Raw genomic sequence first — 15871 nt, 5'->3', positions numbered from 1 at the left:
TCCATTTACTCATCAACCCATTGCTGGCTGGTTTCTGTCACACCACAACAGTCCATCTGGTCTCCAAGTCACCAACAATTTCCTAACTGACAAGACAAACATTCTTTTGTCTTGGACTTAGCCACCCCTTTGGTAGCTTTTGCTAACACGGACCTTGAAACCATCTTCTCCCCACTAGCGCCAACATGTTATTATGGAAATGTTAAACATGGCAAAAATTGAAAAGAATTGTACAACACCTATTTACCCACCAACGAAATTCTAAATATATATTTTTCTATATTTTTATCATCATATATCTCTCCATCCCTCTAACCATCCATCAATTCATCTTATCATTTTAATGCATTTCAAAGTAAATTATAGACATCAATACAGTTCCCTCTAAACAATTCTGCAAGCATGGCATAACCTATGGAAACTTTCTTCCTTTGGGGCAAGAATAGAAACATGGTTTTCTGGTCCTGCTCTCCTTCCACCCTCTCCTTGTGTTCTGCTACACACTTTCACATCGCGACTGTGGTGACTACTGGCACACCTTCAACAGTCATGCCTTACGATGGCTCTGCAGCCTAGCCTTATTCATGAGCTCCAGCTTACCACAACGCACTTTCCAATTCACTTGTCTGAAACAAAGATGTATGTTCTCCTTGATACCTGTAATTTCCTTCTATGTTCCCTATCACAGTCACAGTTACTAATAACACACCTGAGCTAGACATATTCTCCCATCTCTGCTCCTTTCCTCGCTGCTGGCATTCCAGAGAAAGTTTTATGATTCTTATTACCAAAATGGCTAACAAATCTTCCCCTCACACTCCATGTCTATTGCACTGCTCTAGTTCAAGTCTCCGTCGTCTTTCCTTTAGGTTCCTCAATAGCCATACAGCTCAGTACGCATCCTCTACCCTTCACGTGCCACCTAGGATAAGGTGTCCACAGCAGAACCAGAGGTCTGCGGAATCAGTCCTCTACTGATAGAAGGCCTTCAACACGCATTCCCCAGCCCCTGCCTCTAGGGCTGTGCTGTCTAATATGATAGCCATTGGCCTCTTGGGGCTATTAAACATTTGAAATGTGGCTCCTCAGAATTGAGACATGCTGCAGACGTATAATGCATACTAGATCTATAATATTTTGTATGAAAAACGCAAAATGTCTCCTTGATGTTTTATTTTTGATTGCATGTTGACATAATATTTCAGGTATATTGGCTTAAATTAAAATAGTATTAAAATGAATTTCACCTCTTCATTGTTACTCTTTTAAGGTGGCTGCTAGAAAATTGAAAATGACATATGTGGCTCTCGTTACATTTCTATTGGCTAATGCTGATCTAGAATAAAGTCCAAACTCTCTAAACATGCCATTTACTAATCGTCCATGATCGCTCCTTGTACTTTGATTGAACTTGATGGCTCACTCCTCGCTTGCCAAGGCAGACTGTTGAATTAAACCATGCATGGGATTATTTCTCAGAAGAGAGGTCAGATGATGAAGTGACCCCATTGTGTCTCCTATTACTCCCTCCAAATGCTTCACAGAATCCCAGGCATCCAAAAGACAAAAGGAAAAAAATGGAGAAGCAGAGGAAGATCTATAAATTAAACATGCACTCAAATGCAAAGTCAAGGAAACATCAAAATGGATTATTAAGCTTTTTAGAAAAATGGCCAAAGACTGCTTGGATTTGTGTTTATGTGATGTCTTTTCCAAAATAGAATGTTTGTAGTGGAGCGTATAATCACCTTTACATGAAATGCCATCATCCCAAACAACTGCAGATTTCAAAAATTCCCCCGTCACTGTCATGCGGTTCCGGGAATGACCACTCCCTTCTCACATAGCTGCAAGCAGCTCTGTTATTTCTGAGTTGCATCTCTGGTGGGAGGGTATTCACCTACCTCCTGCATTCACACCTGCCATGAATGTTGGTGGTAGATACTCACCTGAGAGTAACAAGATAAGTAAGAAAAGGTCAAGGGACATATTGGAAACCTTGAGTCTATATTCAAAGTCTGCAAACTATGACCAGTGAGCCAAAGACCTGTGTTGGTACATAAAGTTTTATTGGAACATAGCCATGCACATTCATTTACATAGTGTCTAAGCCTGCTTTCCCACTATAAAAGCAAAGTTGAATAGTTGTGACGGAGACCACATGACCCACGAAGCTTAAAATGGTTACTTTCTGGCCCTGTCCAGAAAAAAAATGCTGACGTCTGCCCTAAGGATCATTTTAAATTTTTTTTTTCATTAACCAAAGAGTGAATCTATTATGTGACAGGTACAGATCCAGGCCCTGGAGATACACGGTTGAAAAAGACTGAATCCATAGCATACAATGCTCACACTTAGTTTCTCAAGGAATCCTGAAGCATATTCATTTTAGTCTTTTTGAACAGGACTTCTGCTCACACTAGCCAGTGATTTTCAAATTTTTGATATTGAGATCCATTATAACAAATACATTTTACATCCAACCCTTTCTGCATGTGCACACACACGTAAATAACTGAACCAAGTTTGTCAAGATAGTATTTGTCTTGCTAGCTATACGGGGTGCATTGTCCTATTTTATCCTATTACAGCCCCTTCCACTTAAAAAATAATAATTGATTTTATTTTACATTGATGTATTATGATTCACAGTTTAAAAACTTCTTGGTATACCAGCTTTTTATTGTCCAGCTCTGGTCTTCACCATAAGCCATAGGTTATAAACTAGCAACCATTTACCTTTGATAAGATTGGTTTGCTTCATCCATGCAGAATTTTATTTTGTTTTAGATCTGGTTTGGGTTTTTAATATATGAATTATTTCCCAATATGTTTGTTTTTATTTTTAATAAGTACTCCAAGATTAGTTCAAAAATCAGAGGACATGGCAATAATGAGTCCACTTTCTGTCTTGGTAAACACCAGCTGGAGCTGAAAAATAGTTTCTCCAATGTTTGCTTCCAACTTGCCATCCTTTGCCACAGGAAAAATGCACCTGAAAATCCCAAGAATTTTTATCACAAGCATTAACTCCCCACAACTTCCCCCCCATGTAAATATAAACCAGATCCAATTTGTTTTCTTTCCATCATTAAACCCTAGCTGGGCGTTCTAGTAGACCCTCTGGCTTTGGGAAAAGCATTTTTAACAAATACTGTTATAATACCAAGTCCCCCTACACCAAGAAGAAAGAGTAAGATCTCATTAGAAAGAAAAACAAGTGGCCTTTATTTCTAAAACAAAAAACAAAAAACAAAAAAAAACAGCAACAAAAAAACAAACACCCACAACATTTGATGAAAGAAACTACAAGAATAATTAGAGTCCACCAGGAAATTAAAAAAAGAAAGATGCCAGTTTTTGTTTACTTAAAAGCTGTGTTTGTGAAATGAAATCACTTCATTGCTGCAGCGTTTTTCTACTGCCAGAACTTTTCAAAACATCCAGAGCAAACATGGCTTCAGTTAAGAAAGGTGATGAGGGTAGCAGTTAGCTCTGGGAATGTAACTTTAGTTGCAGCTTAATCCAGTTCCCTTTTTAAATACCTGAACTTAATGAGAATCTGCAAAGATTTATGACCGTAACAAACACATCGTTTTTGACTTTGTCATTCAAAGCAGCCTGGCAACTTTGATATTTCCTATTGAAAGGAGAGAGCTAATCCAAGTAAGAACTCTGAAAAAGGGAAAAGGAATTTTATTCCCATAATTTGATTGATTACTTCCTACTCTGAACACTCAAGAGAGAAAAAGCAAACTTTTCCTGTCTGTACTCGGATTTCTCCCACTAATCTTTTACAAGCAGGCAACAACCATAAAACACAAATTACTTACAAGGATCCATAGGCCTTGTAAGGTTCCAAAATCTATAAGCATCAAAATATTGGGGAAAACATCTCAGATGAAAACCAGAAATTTAAACACGAATTGAACACTGACCCAATGCAATTCAGTGCTTTAATTCACCAGTTCTGGGAAGAGAAAAAAATAATGCTATAACTTGTTCCATTCTCTGGAATATTTTTTTGTCATTGGTGCAAATCCTCTGAAATTAAATTTATGTAATTCAGAGGCGTGCAATTGTTTGCCAATTGTAGTTTTTAGAACTGTACCCTAGGAATTAGAAATCCTGAGACCATGTTTTTGGCTTAACCTCAGTTTCTTCACATGTAGAAGACACTCTCTAAGATAACTTTTAATTCCCACATCCTTACAATTTATGCTTCTATCTGGCTAGAACAAAAGGAAGTTCAAATCAACAGCTACGTCTGATGCAGCAATAACCTGACCACTATAGTAAAGGGCTTGGCACTAATAATGACCAGCTGGTAGAAATCAATTAGATGAAAATTATTAATAACAATAATAATGAAGATAGACAGGATAGTGTTTGGAGGTAACAAATGGGTAACAAATACTACCATGATTGGTAGTATCAACATGTCTAAAGAATAAAAAAAAAAGTGTCAGTCAAACAGTACAAATACAGAAGAGTGAGAAAGATGGATTTTGGCAATGACTCAGTTATGTTCAAGGTGAGTGCCTGTTTGGAGGATTCCTACAGTCAAAAGGGAACATGGTGTTGTTGATGATAACAGCAAAGGAGCACAGCCACGAACTCACCTTGCCTCAATTCCAGGAGTAGTGAGCAGCTGTCTGATTATATTTCTGATAATATACTGGCTTCCTCATGTAGCTGTTTAGAAGAAGGAAATTTGCACATGTGGACCAAGTAATAGTTGAGTTTTTTTCATTGTTATTGTTATTTTTTAATGGATGGGGTGGGGGAGATCAATTGAGTGGCCCAGGATTTCTGATATACTCAGTAGGACGAGTTCTGTGATCAGATAACTTCTAAAAAAAAAAGAAGAAGAAGAAGAAGAAGAATTACATAGAAAACAGAGATGGCTTTAATTATTCCATATAGGCCAATTAGGATTGCACACAGGACATTTATGAAACACTTGTAAAAATTCACTTTTCAACCATGTGTTGATATATTACCTTGTTTTTAATTGAAGGTTCAACAGCCAGAATCAAACATATCCAAATCATTTAATCACATGAGGCAGCCTTTCAATCTCTACCATCTCTGAGCCACTGATGGCTTGCTATTTAGGCAGGAACCACACATGGGTAATTCTGTCAGAGACCATGATAGAATATTGTCGTGGTGAAGCATTTGCATACCGGATGTGGGTGGATCTGGGCCCAGCACTAGTTCTAGTATTTCCTTGGCTATATGACCTTGAGCAAGTTACTTCACGTTTTTGAACCTCTGTTTCCTGATCTATAAAAGGTGATAAGTGATAGAACCTACTTAATCATATTCATCATATTAATGCAATATCCAGACTATGTGCAGCAGATCATGCAGCATCACCCAGCACATAGTAAGGGCTTAACAAATGTAGCCACTATTACATGTCTAAAATGACACATCATCCAGACAGAAAATCACAAAGGAAACACTAAGTTTGAACTATAGATCAGATGGACCTAACATACATACAGAGAACATTCTATCCCACAGCAGCAGAATGCACATTTCTCTCAACTGCACACAGAACATTCTCTAGGATATATCATATGCTGGGCCACAAAACAAGTCTTAACACATTTAAGGAGACTGAAATCATATCAAATATCTTTTCCGATCACAATGGTGTGAAACTAGAAATCAGTAAAAAGAGAAAAATTGGAAAATTCACACATATACAGAGACTGAACAATCCACTCCTAAACAATGAGTCAAAGAAAAAAATCAAAAGGGAAATAAAAAAATATCTGGAGACAAATGAAAATGACAACACAACATATCAAAACTTATGTGATGCAGCAAAAGCAGTTCACAGAGGAAAGTTTAGAGTGATACTAATTAATGCCTATGTTACGAAAAAAAAAGGTTTCAAATAAACAACCTAACTTAATCCCTTAAGAAACCAGTAAAAGAAGAAAAATTGAAGCCTAAAGTTAGTAAAGGAAGGAAATAACAAAAATCAGGGCAGAAATGAATAAAACAGAGACTAAAATGATAGATTTTTATCAAATGTACATTGCAGGGTTCAAATACTTTGCTATTTTAAAAATGGTTCAAAACGCATGGAGAAAAGTGTATACCAACTAAGATGGAAAAAAACGCCAAATAACTTGGCGTTTTAAGTTACAGAAATTATTTGTATCTACATAAGCATTGGTAGCCTGTGCTTTGCATGAAACAGTTCATAACACAGATCTAATAAAGATAAATTGGATCAACAATTAAGAGGAAACACCGCTAACTTCTTTGAGTCTCAAGATGTAGCTTGTGTATTGTTTTGTTTTGCTTAAGTTAAAATAGAATATGGATAAAACTATTTTTACAGTTGTTAAAAATATCAAAGGAAATGTTTCAAGTCAGGTTTTCATTACTCTATCACACCAGACTCTCAGACGCACAACTGTGTGTTTAAAAACAGAAGCAGAAAATGCCAGCATGCCACCTAGACAGGAACTTGTAAGTCTGATAAGTCTGGCATCCTGGGGTTAGCAGTTTCAGCAGGAAGAACCACCCAGGATGTCCTGGTCCTGCAGTGCTCTAGAGGGTGGATTTTCTCTCTTTCTCCTTCATCCTTTAACCCCGTGATTGCTCCAGGTCTATTTTGCTCCTAAGGCTGGCCTCGTCAGTCATAGCATCTAAACCAAAGATTAAAGCACAAAGTCAAGTAAGCAGAATATGTAAGCTGGCCCAGAAAACCTGGACCACTTTTCTTAGGCATAAGGAGCGTCCATAGCTATGAACACATCTCTTCACCCCATAACCAGCTTCCCGACCCCTGACAACTGCTCCTCCTACGTCTGTAGCAAAAAAGCCAGATGCCCAAGTCTGATTTTCCTCTGACGCCTACTTCAGTTCTTTGTGTGCTCAAAAACCTGTCATTTACATCAAAGTTTCTTTCCAGAACGAGAGGGATTCAGTCAAGGGTGGGCAACTTTTTATACCTTCTTCACTTTACATTTGTCAGCTAAAAAAAAAAGAGAAAGAAAAACAAAACTGTCTCTGTGCTTGTTTCAGGGGCAAGAGAGTAGGAGGGAAGCCATGAGCCAATTTTATTATGAAATCAGCTGAGGGAGAGCTCAGCATGTCTGGAAGCAACAGGTGCTGGCAGTGGAGGGGAAGCTGGCAGGCCTGTGCTGGGGTCCTTCAGAGGGAGGGGAAAGAAGAAACACAGAATAAGAGGGAGCTGACACAGTGGAATACGTCAGTATGAGCCCGTATCCCTTGGTGCCATTAGCTGCCTTCTTTGCTGTTTTTCCTTTTGTTATCATCTTACATAATCCTAGTACAATGATCGAAACCAAGAAATTACCGTCAGTATAATACTATTAACTAGGCCACACACATTATTCACATTTCTCCAGTTTTTCCATGAACGCACTTTTTCTGTTTCAGGATCCAGTCACAAGTACACTTTATTTACTCAGTGATTAGTCTTTTCTATCTCCTCCTATCTGTGACAGTTTATCAGTCTTACTTTGTTTTTCATGATCTTGACATTTTTGAAGAATACTGGTCAGGTATTTTGTAGGTGGCCCTCTATTTGGGTTGGTCTAATGGTTTCTCATGATTAGAGTGAAGTCATGGATTCAGGGGAAGAATTTCCCACAGGTGAAGTGCCCTCCTCATTGCACCCAGGGGTACATGGTCTCCACGTGATAACAAGGCGATGGTAACCTTACCACTTGGCTAAGATGGTGTCTGCCAGGTTCCTCCACTGTAACCTTCTTATTTTTCCCTTTTTTCTGCCTTGCTTTTCACCTGACCACCACCCCTCTCCCCCAGCCCACCCTCCCTAGGTACTGGACTGTAGTCCCAGGAAAGTCTCTCCTGTTGGAACCCTGAAGGCACCTTACTATGAAATTGTCGCACGTGAGTAGGGTCTTCAATAGTGTATCTCAGGTGCATTAAGGGTTAAACAGGCTTCTGTGTGCTGCCTGTTAAGAATCATGGGACCCTCCTCCAGAGTCTGTACAACACAGGGGAAGGAATAAGGCTGCATGTTGAAATAAAATCATCTGGAAGTATTTTCATTTGAAGCTGGCTTTCAGAAACAGAGGCAAAACACACTAACAAAACTAATCTGGGGCATATGGCATTCCTTTCAGTCATGTGCATTTCTAATATAAATCTCCTAATCATTTATATCGTGTTTTTCAGATTTACTATGAAGGCAAGTCTCTTTTATTTCTCTCCAAAGAATAAACTCCCTACCTAAAAGAAGTGAGCTCAGGCAGAGAGTTAAAGTGCAGCTCAGCCATACTAAGAAGATCTTACTTGCTGTAAATGCTACCTAATACAATCTCCCCGCCTTTTAAAAAATTACTTATTTTTTTTCAGTTAAAGTTGACATTCAATATTCTTTTACGTTAGTTTCAGATGTACAGCATAGTGGTTAGACATTAATATAATTTATGCAGTGACCCCCCTGATTAGTCTAGTACCCACCTGGCACTGTACGTGGTTGTTGCAACATTATTGACTATATTCTCTATGCTGCAGTTCATTTACATCCCCATGACCATTTTGTAACTACCAACTACCAATTATTTCTTAATCCTTTCACCTATTCCAACCAGTTCCCCAAGCCCCCTTCTTCTGGCGACCACCAGTTTGTTCTCTGTATACGAACAAACAAAACAAAAACAGACGGCTCCCACCTTTTTTTTAAAAATTCAGACTGCAAATGTACTCTGATTATGTTGAGGTTTTTAAAGTTTAGCCATTCCGTATCCTTGCTGACTCTCCCTCCCACTAGGTGGCGCTACATGTCACTTTCAAAGTGGGCTGCTCTCAAGAGTCAATGAATAATAGCATTTTGTTTTTTTAACCTTTGTGCGAATATCACAAGCCTACTGTCAATTACTAAACTTCATTCTTAATAAATACTTCCCCTTTTCTTTTTCACATTTTCTTTCCTGACCAATCAGCAGACTTATTTATATGAAACAAATATTTTGGCCAGAGTGTTTTTTTTCTTTTCCAGGGGAGGTCAGGAGATTATTGTGGAGGATTTTCACTCACAGATGGCTATGCATTTCACATAAAATATATCTGCACATTATAAATCTCATTGTTATGAAGGAGTATTTACTCACATGAGGTATTCCAGGTCCAGGCTATATATGTGATTTTCGTTGTTGTTATTATTTTTAATGCCTGCACTCAGTAGTCCCAAATCCGGTTCCATATCCTGGGTGTCTGATATTGTTCAGAAGTTCCCTAACCACTTAATAACTTTACTGTTATCAATTCCATCAGTTTCCCCTCCTACGAGGTGTTTGTTCTTGCACACATGTATGTGTGGGTATATGCGTGTGCGCAAATGCACGAACACGCAGGAACTAGGCTGTTTGACTTATGTGCTGGGTGGTCTACTGGGATGATGAGTCCAGAGCTCAGACATTCAGCAAACAAAATGACAGCTCTGTGGCTTCTCTAAGGGGCCACTGGCAACCTCCTAGTGGATGGAGAGTGTCCTGTCAGCGAGAGCTCCTGGCAACTATGTGAATGAGAAAAATTAGACCGTCTCCCCCATAAACATGTGCCCTAGACTCAGGGTCCAAAGCAACTTCTCCCTGCTTTCCTCCTACCCTTCGTCCCTTCCCCATATTCTTAACTCGGCTCTAAGGACAGAGAGGCCTCTTTGGACTTGAGTCCATATGACCTTGCATGGGTGGCCAGACTCTGCAGCTCCCTTGGCTCAAATTTCATTTCCAACCCTTCATGCAGAAGGGCCTCGTGGCTCAGGAGGGTGGGAAACTGCACATGGAGGTACATTGCAGCTGCTCCCAGCTGCTACGAAATGCTGCTTTCTCTGGAAAGGAACCGAAAGTTCCTCTGTTCAGCTTGCCTCTCTGGTGGACTTGAAAAACAGGCGATGATCGTTAGAGGCCAGAAAACTTCAAATTTTGATGAAATCAGGGAAGAATTAACTCCTAAATATCAAGCTAAGTAATCTTTGATCTTCCTGGACGCTATAGAGTAACAATTTAAGTGACACTGAACTCTGTTGAAACTGTCCAGTCTTACTAAAGAAAACAAATCAAAACATAGGAAATAGGGGTGCTAGTATAAGAGACTGGATAATAAATACTATCTTGTCCCAAAATATAAGATTAAAGTTTTACAGAAACCAAATATATGTGTGTGTGTGTGTGTGTATGTATGTATGTATGTATATATATATATATATATATATATTTTTTTTTTTTTTTAAATACTGCATCAATAGGTATCTTTTGTCTTAGGAGAAAAAAAAAGAGCACCTTCTAGTTGGTACAGAAATACATAGGCAGAGAATGGAGGGCTTCTTATTAAATTCTACGCTCACCTGCTCTTGTACTTACAGTAGAAACATTTGTTGACTTCTAGAAAACATCTCAAAGTTTAGAAGCTAAGGAAACAATTCCCCGCTTTCCTTTATGAACCCACCACACATACAATGGAAATGGAGACTATTCATTCTCAAGGATTGCTTTCCCATGACACGCAGGCCACAGACATTTGTTGTGCTGGTATCATGTCTGCTAAATTAAGTAATGTGGAATGTTTTTAAACCCCATCAGGGTGGAGTTTCACATCCAGAAAACTCCACTGAAGTGTCCTAATGATCAAAATTAATAAATTCCCTGGCATATTAAAATTTGCCTTTGTTTCATTTATTTTAGAATAATATTAAGATATCTTAATCAATCAGAAACATTTCATTTGTAGAGATTTTAAATTCATTTTCTTTGCTTTTACTACAAATTTGTTCAAACAAAGAAATGGTTGTTTACACTGTTCTTGGAAAGCAATTTATACAGTACTTTATTTTTTTTCCCAGCCTGAGAAATTTATTGAAACATCCTAGCAACAGGCGTTTCTAACTCTCAAACTTATTCTCCAAGGGATTTTTCTCAAACTTCTTAACAGCAACAGATTTCTCCCTTTGTCAGGACAGTAGGGGGCACTGCCACTACAAACTATTATGGCAAACTGCAAGATTACACTGGGCAAAAAAACAAGGCTACACATTTATGATTCTCCCATGTCAAAGAGCATCTAAAAGAGATTATACAGATTTCTCTCTTCCAGAATTCATTCAGGGTGCAACTACTGAGTCAGTCTCTGTCTCTGTCTCTCTGTCTCTGTCTCTATCTCTCTCTCTCTGGTAGAAATCCTATATTAGAAATGTTGGGCTGACTCAAGAAAGTCTAACTGAACCCTTTATTCTAAAATACCGGCTAAATACAAGCAGCTAAAATGCACTTAATAGTTAAGTGGCATTCTGTGTGGGAGATTCTTTTTCAAGGTTGTCTTCAATCTTTCTCACAAACATCAAACTCCAACTTCAGAGCCAAGATGAAAGAGAACTGAGGCAAAATTTCATTAAATAATCGCATAATCCAGGATCCATAGCTTGGATTTTTTAAAAAAATAAAAGTTTTCTATGTAATTGAGTTAAACTTAAATTTATGCATCCAATAAAAAAACCATTGCAAATGGTAAAACAAAGACATTGCTCCAACACTTAGAAAATTAAATTCACCAAACCATGAAGTCTACTGTGCAGTTATTTTTGTAACCACCATAAATTGCTTTATAGAACTCCTCTGCTGGAGTAAACAATCCAAAGAGAGATTTACTTTACAGCATGCATCCAGTTTCCAAATGAGAGGGTGACCTAAATGTTTATAACTTTTCTTTTCTTTTTTCTTTTTTTCCCCCAATACTTGTGTTTCTAGTTACCTTGAAACCTCCCTTCTCTTTACACAAGCTCAGAAAGTCGATGGAAAATAAGATCCAGGTCTCTAGATATACTGTGCCCTCAAATTCTCATTTCTGAAATGAGAAGAAAAAAATCCTACTTTGTGGAAATAAAGTCTAGTTGGTAAAATGAAAATAAAGGGTTTTAATATAAAATATTTCACCACATATAATATCACCTCAGAGCCAAACGTTGTCTTAGATATTCCAGGCAGTCGGCTTGAAATGTGTTCACTTATACACTGTACGAGGCCGAATTCAATGCAAACTGCTATAGATAAGAGTTTTAGGGGTCTTTAATCACTTCTTTCTTGTGTCCTTGATGGAAAAAACAGAGCTGCCTTTGTGCTAAAAAGAAGGACCTGTTGTTTCCAGATTCAACAGGTCATTTTTATAAGAACTTCCCAGAGGATACAATATAAATGACAGAAACACAAGGGGATTTTTTAAGTGGCTGATGATTTTAAATGATATATTTTCTATATTAAGGAAGGTTGTTTGTTTTTCTTTCCAACAAATGGAAAGTTACTGTTTTAAAAGTGTTTAATGTTTCAATTCAACTTTTAGGACCAAATGTTTTCTCATGAGTTGGGTTACTGTAAATTCAGCTCCTGAAATCAATCTGAGGGTACGCTTGACCCCTCAAGTAAATAAACTTGTCAAATCATGTCCATTTCTGTTTTGGGGATGAATGGTTGATTTAGTGGGCTTTTGAAATATATTTAAATTGTGTGGTAACTTTTGTAATATTGTTTCAGTTAAAATGACAAGGAAACTGCACATTTAAAGAACAAGATAAAACTGTAAAATGGAAAATTCTGGCCATGTGATTTTTCCTTGTTCTCAGGGTAAAGAAAAAAAGGCCAATAATTTATGGCAAACAAAATCCAGGTGACACTAGGATTTATTAGAGTTCGGCTGATTCTATTATTAAAGGCGGTCTAAATTTGAGAAAACTGGCAAATTTAAGATTAAGATCTAAATCAGACTTGTTTCCTAAAGTGTATTAGGAGGGGTTTTTTTACAATGTAACCAGTGTCTCTATATTTCCCCTTTTTCTTCCTTTCTTTTTTTTTTGAATTGGCTACCTCATTTCTAAAGAGAATTGTTTGAAGAGTTTTGGGAAAGTTTCTGCCAGTCTGGAGACAAAAGGTACTCTTCTGTACAAATATAGAAAACACTTTCTAAAACTCATTCCCCCCTCCCCCAACGAAAGTTATTACCAAGGAAGCCTTCCTTAAAACAGTGACTGGTTGCTGGCACTTGCTCCGACATATATTTCCCAACTACCTAGACTCTGGTTCGTGACACTTTTACGAAGTCTCTATATTACTTACCACCTAGGACAATTATCTGGCAAAGGGTCAAGGTAAATAAATACCTGATGGCAAAGACTGCATTAACTACAGGGAATTGCCCAGAAGGTAAAGAAGAAATAAAAACAGGCTTCCTTGGGAAAGAGATCCTAATACTCATAATTGATGAACAGGTTCTAACTTAGGAGACACTTTTTTTTTCTTTAGCTAACAGCAAGGATCCTCTCACAGAAAAGAAGTAAAAGATGAAATTGGCTATTTGGGGGAAAGGGTATCCCAAGGACTAAAGAAAAAAATCATTAAGCACCCCGCACCCCCACCAGCATCCACTATCCTGAAAAAAGGCATGGTGGGGAAGGAGAACCCTCAAGTCAAGGACAACTGATGACCCCTTGCCTTCTGCATGAATCGGGGAGGGAGGTGAACTGGGGGTCACCATCGTCCCTCTCAAGCCCCCCCCCAAACACACACACACACACACACACACACACACACACACACACACCCTCGCTCTGCCTGCCCTCGCCTGTGCGCGCGGAAACTCACCGGTACCAGGCGAGGCCCTTGTCGTAGCTGCGGTCGAAGAAGTGGGGCTCCGCGCCCACGGCGCGCACGTCGGGGTGCACGCGCAGGAACTCGAGCAGTGCCCGCGTGCCACCCTTCTTCACGCCGATGATGATGGCCTGCGGCAGCTGCTTGCTGCCTTCGTCCAGCAGCAGTGCCAGGGTCCCCGGCGGGGCCTCGGCCACGCTGCTCCCGGCTCCGGAACCGCCGGGACCCCCGGCCAGCCCAGGGGTCTCTTCTTCCCAGGCGGCCTCCTCGCCACCTTCGCGCCGCGAGGGCCGCCGGCGCCTCCGCCACTGCCGCAGTTGCAGCAGGCGTTTTCTCTGCGCCGCCGCGGGCCACACCGCCAGCTCCCTCGGGCCTTCCGCCAGGACACCGCGACCCGGGGCCCCCGCCTCCTCGCCGCCGCCGGACAGCCCCACGACGGGGCCCGACAGGGTCTGACAGCGTTCGGCCAGGCAGTAGAAGACGTAAAGGGACGTGAGCAGGGAGCAGAGCATCAGCAAGAACTTCCGGAAGATGCTGCGGGACAGCGGCTCCGCGGAGGTGGGGTGGGCGCCGGCCGGGCCCGGAGGGGCCATCCTAGCCGGAGGCGACGTCGGGCAGCACGCGGGCCATGCTAGGCCGGGACTCCGCCAGGTGCCATGACATCCTCCAGGAAGGCCTGAGAGCTGGACCGAGGCCGCATCGCCCGTGCGTCCCTGCGGCCGTGCGAGCTGCCCCGGGAGGCGGCAGCCGGGGCTCCTCGGGGAGACGGAACCCCGGGAGCCCCGCAAGGGATCCCTGCCTCCGATCGAGGGGACAGGAAGAGGGACGTGGTGCCGTGCTTAAGAAACCATCGTCTTAGATTCGCCAAGTCCCAAGCCTTGGGGCAGCGCTTGGCGCCCCAGTCCCCTGAGACTCGCAGAAATGGGAGTCTTGGCGGCAGTGGAGAAGGCGTGCGTCTCAGCGCCGGCCCCGAGCGACCTCTCGTCACCAATCTCCGCTCAGTGACCGTGCATCCCTCGCTCCGTCCGGGTGAGGGGACGCGCCGCTCCGGGACTGCAGAGCTCCGTGCTCTCCAGATAGCGGCAAGCGAACGTGCCTCCCAGCCGCTGCTTCCTTGCTCCCCAGGTCCGCCTGGGCGCGCCCTCTCGGCTCTCGTGCGAAGTCCCCTGGAGTCCCTCTGCACAAGCGGGAGCCAGAAGGCCCGCGCCGAGCAGTCCACCCCTCTTGGTGAGCTGCCTGCTGCTCCAAACTGCTCTCTCGCCCCACCTGGGAGTCGCGTGGCAGAGTCCGGCTGCGCGGGACCTGTCAGCGGCAGCGGCCACTGTGCTCTCAGGCGCTCCCCCGCCGCTTCCCAGGCCGTCGCAGCCGCCACACGTGGGGTGCCTAGGGCAGCAAACTTGGCGGTGACGTCAACGGCCCGGGCCGGACCAGCCCGAAGACGAGCGCAGCCGGGGGGGCGGGGTGGGATGGAGAAAAGGTGACGCGGACCCCGCAACGACTGCCCAATGACATCGGAGAGGGCGGGGGCGACTGGGGCGACGCCCCTTCCCCACTCCGCCCTATTCCTCTGCCTGGGTCGGCAGCCTAGCGCGTTTGGAGCTGAGCTGGGGGCTGCGGCGGCCCCCGGGTTGTCTGACTGACAGCTGGAGCCGGCCGGATCCCCGGGGGCCTGACTTCCACCCAGCGGGCCACTCACTGGATTAGGGACTCCCAGTCCCTCCAACTCAGCTCAGCCCTTCGCAGCCCTGACCCCCTCCAAGTCCCCTGCGCTCTGCTTCCCTCCCGCCTCTGTCCCTACCTTCCCCCGTCCCGCCCCCCGCCACCTCCCGGACCTTTGGAAGTTTTGTTGGTTGTAGTTCCCAGTACCGCGCTGCACGCCACGCCCCCATTTGTCTCGGGCAAACGGAATTCCTCCGCAACAGCCTCGACTTGCACCTACTCAACTGTCCACTGCGGGACCTTCAGAAGAGGCTTGTCTCCTCTCAGCAGGGTTTTGTTTCTCTTTTGATTGTTTTCCCTTGTATTATTAGTTAAGGATGATCAGGAATTTCTCAGGACCTAGAAAGGAGCAACGTCTTAGGAAATAAGCCAATAAATGAATCAAGGGCAGAAATTAAGACCATATATATATATATATATATATATATATATATATATATATATATATTATATATATATATATTATCAGCTTGGATCTCAAATCCTTATGCCCAGTT

The 15871-nt window shown here is 42.1% G+C and overlaps 1 protein-coding gene across 1 annotated transcript in view; it reads right to left on the bottom strand.

Moving 5' to 3' along the window:
- Positions 1–14248, bottom strand: part of HS3ST3A1 (heparan sulfate-glucosamine 3-sulfotransferase 3A1) — an 83110-nt gene extending 68862 nt beyond the window's left edge. Inside the window, exon 1 of the mRNA XM_074319681.1 lies at positions 13650–14248. Within this exon, the coding sequence (XP_074175782.1) occupies positions 13650–14248 (599 nt within the window). The remainder of the gene's footprint in view (positions 1–13649) is intronic.
- Positions 14249–15871: the final 1623 nt, after the last annotated feature.

The sequence above is a fragment of the Rhinolophus sinicus genome, linkage group LG15 (genome assembly GCF_036562045.2).
Source record: "Rhinolophus sinicus isolate RSC01 linkage group LG15, ASM3656204v1, whole genome shotgun sequence".
NCBI classification, from domain to species: domain Eukaryota; kingdom Metazoa; phylum Chordata; class Mammalia; order Chiroptera; family Rhinolophidae; genus Rhinolophus; species Rhinolophus sinicus.
The sequence above is the reverse complement of the archived record's forward strand: the minus strand, read 5'-3'. Positions and strand labels throughout refer to the sequence as shown.